Genomic DNA, 5,955 nt, shown 5'->3' with positions numbered 1-5,955 from the left:
GTCTAATGAATGTACAACTGTGCCAGACTGCTCCCTTTACTGGCAATCCCTGCAGTGATGCCGAAAGGTGCACTCCCTTTATCCTCTCCCCTTGGAGATGGTCCCTTTATGGCTGGAATGGGGTACACTGGCATCAGGCACACTTCATGGCCTCTACAGAGCACGTTCCCAGGTTAGAGAACTTCAGACTCCAACAGTGTCAATTCAGCATCTTTCAATGTTCAAACTGAGCTAAAAGAATATTGGTCTTCTTATGACCACTATGAAACTGCACCCAAGTTATCACTTAGAGATAGGATTGTCATCCTAGTCAAAGAAACAAGATTATATAGGTAATTGTTCTGAGAGGAACAGAGATCTCTGAAGCAGTAAGCGTAACTTCCTGAGACTGCAAAAACTGAGAAAGGAATTCAGCATTGCACATAATTTTTTGTTTGGCAATACCTACACTCCTTTCAAGTTACTACTTTCTCATCTATCCTTGAAGATGCTGCTTCTTAAAAAAAAAATAAAATAAAATAAAACCCCTCTACAACTACAAAAGTTAAGCTGCGCTCACCCTGAAGTGCGACTTTCCAGTTTTGCAACCCGTAGACACACGAATCACAGAATGTGTGAATTTGCACCGTCCTACAGGGAAGCACAAGAGTTTGCTAACAGTCTGCTCTGAAAGAAAGATCTAATGAACATTCACTGTTAGTTTCCATTATGTCAGCTTTTAATACAACAGAAAAAGCTAATAGAATCGCACATACTATTCTCACTGACTGAATATTTTCCTGTTAAAACAGCACGACATACTGCAAAACCAAATCCTGTATACAATATGTAAGTATTTAAAAGATATTCCTAAAGCAGTAAGACAGCAAGACCCAAACTAAGGACTAGCAACTCCTTGCCCAGTCACAATACCCTTTAACTTTGTGATTTATACAGGAAGCATGACTTTCAAGAGCAGCCACTCAAAGCTAAGTGAAAATTTAGAAATTAGAAATGCAAGAGTTGCTACATTTACATGCTGTCAGGGTTGTTTCTTTTGTGTGTTTTTTTTTCCTTAAATCCATCATTTGGCCTTTATCACCAAAATAAAACAACAACAAAAAATAGTACGTACAAAAAATATCAGTCCAAATCAGCAATACTTGATACAGATTGATATATATGCTGACATTTCAGCACATGAAGCTCATTCAAATAGATGAATCGTTATTCATCTACTTGAAGAGAATACCCCAAGATTATCTCAGAGCTTTAGAATCCCAAATTACAATGGTACACTTGTAAGTATACTTTTGTAACCAGCAAGAAAGTTAAAAGCACCTTCTTATCTTCAGAACATGGTCCATTAAAAATAATAGGTCAATAATGGCATTTAATGTATATGCTGTTTCCAGAGGTTATGCCTTCAAAAAAATGGTTAAAAATTCTGTTTTGATGTTTTTATTATTTTTTAAAATGAAGTTTACAACACAAGCTGCTTCTTTGCACCTTTTTCTCTTTACCTTTCTGCTCTGAAATTAGAGGTGGAATCTCTTGGGTAAATGCAAAGTCAAAATACCTGTTGGACATTATAGTGTTGAGCTTCGCTGGTAACTAGTTGTGCCTCATAGTTTTGGCACTTGTGCTTCTGAAAGCTTTCAAGATTATTTTTCTTCAGGTGTATGCTGTTTATCAACCTCCAGGCATAAATACACTCTGTCTTACAAGCTCCATTTTGGCTACAAGCATGGCCCTGTACTACTTTCCCAGAAATTAAGTACTCTTTCTTCCTACACAAATTTAGCTCTTAAGCTTCCTCAATATAAGAGTAGATTCTTGTTATGCTGCTTTAGACTCTTACAAAGCAACTTCCATCTACTTCCTCCATCTCCTACACACAATAAACATCCCTGCAATCTGTCCAAGCTTTCATCTACTCTCCCACACCAGCACAAGGGTCTTGATAAAGTCGCCTGTTGTAACTGTGGGAAATCATTGGTTGTTTCTGTTTTACAAAACAGAGGAACAAAGTACTCTTTCGCCACCACAGTGCTCATGTAGTCAAGAGACACAAAATTGCAATATGGCAGCTAATAGCCATTGTTTTGCTGGAGCTAACACTCATTTGGTAGTCTCTGACTGCCAAAAGACGTGGGGATCAGCAGCTCAGACTAGCACCTTTTCCATGATTGCTAAAACGTTAACAGAAGAATAGATCTTGTTTCGGCAAAATACCGTAAAAGAAAGTGAGCCTCATAAAACAAAGGAAAACGCAGGTCACAGCAGTAACCAGGAAAGCCACCAAAGTGTTTTACTATTACACAGGTCATTTGATAGAGGTTTATTACCACTCTTTGTATGGCACACTGTGGTGCTTTCTGGACTGTTTCAATGCATCCGCGGTACTTTTTTGCACTGAAAGTCTCACACATCACAGACTGCTGATTTCCTGATGTCTTTAATTCTGCACTCACAGTACTCCACGAGATGCTACACTGTACCAGAAGTGAGCTGCAGTATTAAATAAAATTCATTCTACTGCATGGAAGAGTCTTAAAATATAGCAGTTCTTAATATATACAGACATTTTCATTTAAATCTCCTTATTTTCTCCCACTGGAGTGCCAAAACAAAGAGTCACTATTCACACAGGCTTTCAACAGACTTCGAGACATGAACTTTGAGTGTCTTGACAAAACCCCAATAAGTAAGATAATTGTAGTTCATAGTTACAGTGAGAAAGACAGATAAGAAAGCCATATACAGAGTTAAAGAGACTTTGCACTTTTCATCATGCCCAGCCCTGGGTACTTCAGATGGGGTACTTGCAGGCAAGCAGGCAGGCAGGGTCATCGTCAGTTGTTTGTGTTGGGACACCTCACAGATTTCACTGTTCACTCTGAAGACTGGCGATTCATGTGTGCTTTTTAGTTTCTTTGTTTTTAAAAGTCTTTAAAGTTGCATCACTCGGAATCAGATAAGTCACTTTAAACAAAGCAAAGTGTTAAGTGTGACAATTTATTTATAACATACTTCCCACCATCACCACCACACACCACCCTGTGAAAGAAAAACCCCTGCTGAAAGGGTGACAATTTTTAGTATGTTTGAAAGAAATTAGACCAACACTGCATGAAGAGCCACACTACTCAAATTAAGAGCATAACAGAGGGGGAGATAGTTCAAAGCATACATTTACTTTAAGCCTTCTGGATTAGCCTGCTTGTCCACTTCCTTAAGAAGTCAACACACAATTGGTCTAAACTCATACCGATTTCCACATTATGGTTAAAATACAAACTAGGCAAGAAGTCTTTATTATAGAAAAGAAACCCCAAAGCTTTTTCAATATACTTTTCAGATGTCAGTAGGGGAACTGGAAACTAGCCTAAACATCTTCTATCCCACATTTACTCCCCAATATAAATATTAGCCCAGGAAGCGCAGCCTAAGAGTTCTGACACAGCCAATATCTTAAGATAGCTTCCCTTGTTAAAAGGGTTCCTAGACATACACCTCTGTTAAAGCTTCGGGTTCTTGCAGTTGTAGGTTATGTAGAAGGTCCCAACAGCACGCACAACATATTTTTTAACACTATGTACTGCTGAAGCAGTGCTTGGTGCCGAGAACGGATTACTTCCAAGAGGGCAAGTCTTGTGTGCTAATTTTGTAACAGGAAATATGCTGGAGAGAGAACCAGCAGGCATGGAGAGACCAGATATGCTGCTACACGGGAGATAGTGAGGTAAACTGTTTGCGTTTAGAGTGGCTGTAGCTTGTTCCACAGAGTGTTCACAAGGCAAAGGACCAAAATTCTTTCTTTAGCTCTTGTACAACAGGTAAGGTGCAGTAAAGTAACAGTGGCTTGTTTGCTTCTTAAAAAACAAAAAAACATCAAAAAAACAACCCTTCTTCCAAAGCATAAGGTACTGGCAATTCCTTAGCAGATGGGACTCAAGGTTCAGCCTAATAAGCCAGACCTCTTTTTCTAAATCTCCTTTACTTCTCAGATAAGTGTAACACGCTGCTTTATCAGCAGTTCAAGGGGGAAGTCCTTCTAAGGGAAAAAAAAAGGAGGGGTGGTGATAGAAATACAGCTTAAAACCCACAGCAAATTATTTTGTCAGAATCTGTAAAGTTCTGTTCTCTCTCCTTGGTTTCTGGAAGTTATCCTACCAAGAATCTACCGACACATCTGAACAGTATTTTAACCAACATTGCACTGACTCTGGTCTGCATGACACTTATGTGTTAACCTGGAGATATCTCAGTTTTTAAAAGAGATTGAGTATTTTCCTGTCTTCCAGTCCTAAAGGTCCCCCTGTTCCTCTCCAACAGGAACAGAGTTCTATACAACAGGTACCTTCTAGTGCCTCTGAATGCGATAGGAAATAATTTCATGATGCTGCCCAGCAACATCTACTTGCATCTTAAAATTATGTTTTACAATTTGACTGGGAGGGGTGGATGGAGTGGAGAGGGAGAAAAGAGCAGGAGTTTAAAAAGAAAAAAAAATTTAAAAAGCAAGGAGAGTCTCCTAGGCTCTTTCTCCACTTACAATGGACACTAGAACAGATAGCAAAAGCCCTGTCCAGTCAGGAGTGATCAACATCTATTCCTCCTGACAGGTGAAACTGTTCTATTGTGTGACATCAGAAAATGCTCTATCAGTGTTAAAAATAGAGTTGTAAATATGGACACTATGATTTTGGGCAACCCAATGATCAGGAAAGGGCCTGAACAAGTTGTGCCAACAGAAACAGGGTTTGTTGGTTTTTTTTGTGTAGATGCAAAATGGCAAAGCCTCCACAAACTTTATTTCTGAGAGTCTCTACAGAAGGCAGAGAAGTCTAAGAGGCTAAAACAAGGGGCCCTAACAAGTAAAAGGGGTGTGCTTACAAGGGTCCGTATCTGGTCTCGTATTTAGAAACAATGTTCTTGCATCGTCCCACTTCCTTGCGCAGCTCTGCAACCTCCGTCCTCAGGGCTGTATTCTCTTTCTCCAGAAAGGCTGCCCGAATTGTGATCTGGTTCTCCTTTAATCGCCGAGCGTCACGGGAACGCTTTGCTGCCACGTTGTTTTTCTTTCGCCTTGTCCAATATTTTTCATCCTGTAACAAAAAAGAAAAAAAAAAAAAGATGCCAACCTGACAACTATATCAAATAAGACACCTCTTTATTGTATAATGACCTTCACACTGACTGCTATACTGAAGAATCTCCTTCACTGGTTTGCAGGGCTCCGACACCAAAATGCAACACACTACTGCAAGATTTCATCCTTACACAAGTCCTGTTTTAGGTTAAACCGAGTACACTGCTGGAACTAGAGAGATTAAGAGACTTGGCTACTAAGAAGCCGTCCAACTGAAATGCTCACTTTACTTAGTTTCAATTCAGGAATGAACTTCCACAGAAAACAACCTGTTCTGCTGTCTGGGCTGCTTAAAGTTGGATCAGACATAATGCTGGGCAAATACAGACAATGGCCTTCAAAAGTGCAGTTGAGGATGTGACTTAATAGTTCTACTTTCTGTCTATAGCATGATAAGTTGCTCCTGCCCAGTAATTATCTCATGATACCAAACGCACAAAACAGCAAGAACAGCAGCTGACTTGCCAATTCTGCTCTTGGCAGAGCTTCTGCCCAATGACAGGTACAGCGCATTAGCTTTATATGTCAAAATGTTTGAGCAGAGTCAGGAGCTCTGATCAGGGCCTAGAGAAGTTTGCAGCAATCAATCTGTTACCTTTTGCTCATCTGGGACAAAAACCTTCTTGGCTTTTTTAATCATTGGTTGTGGTTTCAGGTCCTCTTCAGTAAACTTGTGCTTGCGAGGATTGAAGAGCTCACCACCAGGCACACTGGACAGCACTAAATCAGCAGGGTCAGGGTTAAAATTCACCTCAACTTCTACGCAGTCAGGATCAATGGGGCTGGGAGTATTTCTCTCATTTTGTGGTGGGGACTCTGGC

The 5,955-nt window shown here is 40.0% G+C and overlaps 1 protein-coding gene across 1 annotated transcript in view; it reads right to left on the bottom strand.

The window, feature by feature from the left end:
* Positions 1 to 2,308: 2,308 nt before the first annotated feature.
* TEF (TEF transcription factor, PAR bZIP family member) overlaps positions 2,309 to 5,955 on the bottom strand; it is a gene marked incomplete at its 5' end in the record, with an annotated part of 5,432 nt that continues 1,785 nt past the window's right edge. Inside the window, 3 exons of the mRNA XM_010177303.1 lie at positions 2,309 to 2,964; positions 4,879 to 5,090; positions 5,730 to 5,950. Of these exons, the coding sequence (XP_010175605.1) occupies positions 2,943 to 2,964; positions 4,879 to 5,090; positions 5,730 to 5,950 (455 nt within the window). The remainder of the gene's footprint in view (positions 2,965 to 4,878; positions 5,091 to 5,729; positions 5,951 to 5,955) is intronic.

The sequence above is a fragment of the Antrostomus carolinensis genome, unplaced genomic scaffold (assembly GCF_000700745.2).
Source record: "Antrostomus carolinensis isolate BGI_N321 unplaced genomic scaffold, ASM70074v2 scaffold12821, whole genome shotgun sequence".
Classification (NCBI taxonomy): Eukaryota; Metazoa; Chordata; class Aves; order Caprimulgiformes; family Caprimulgidae; genus Antrostomus; species Antrostomus carolinensis.
The sequence above is the reverse complement of the archived record's forward strand: the minus strand, read 5'-3'. Positions and strand labels throughout refer to the sequence as shown.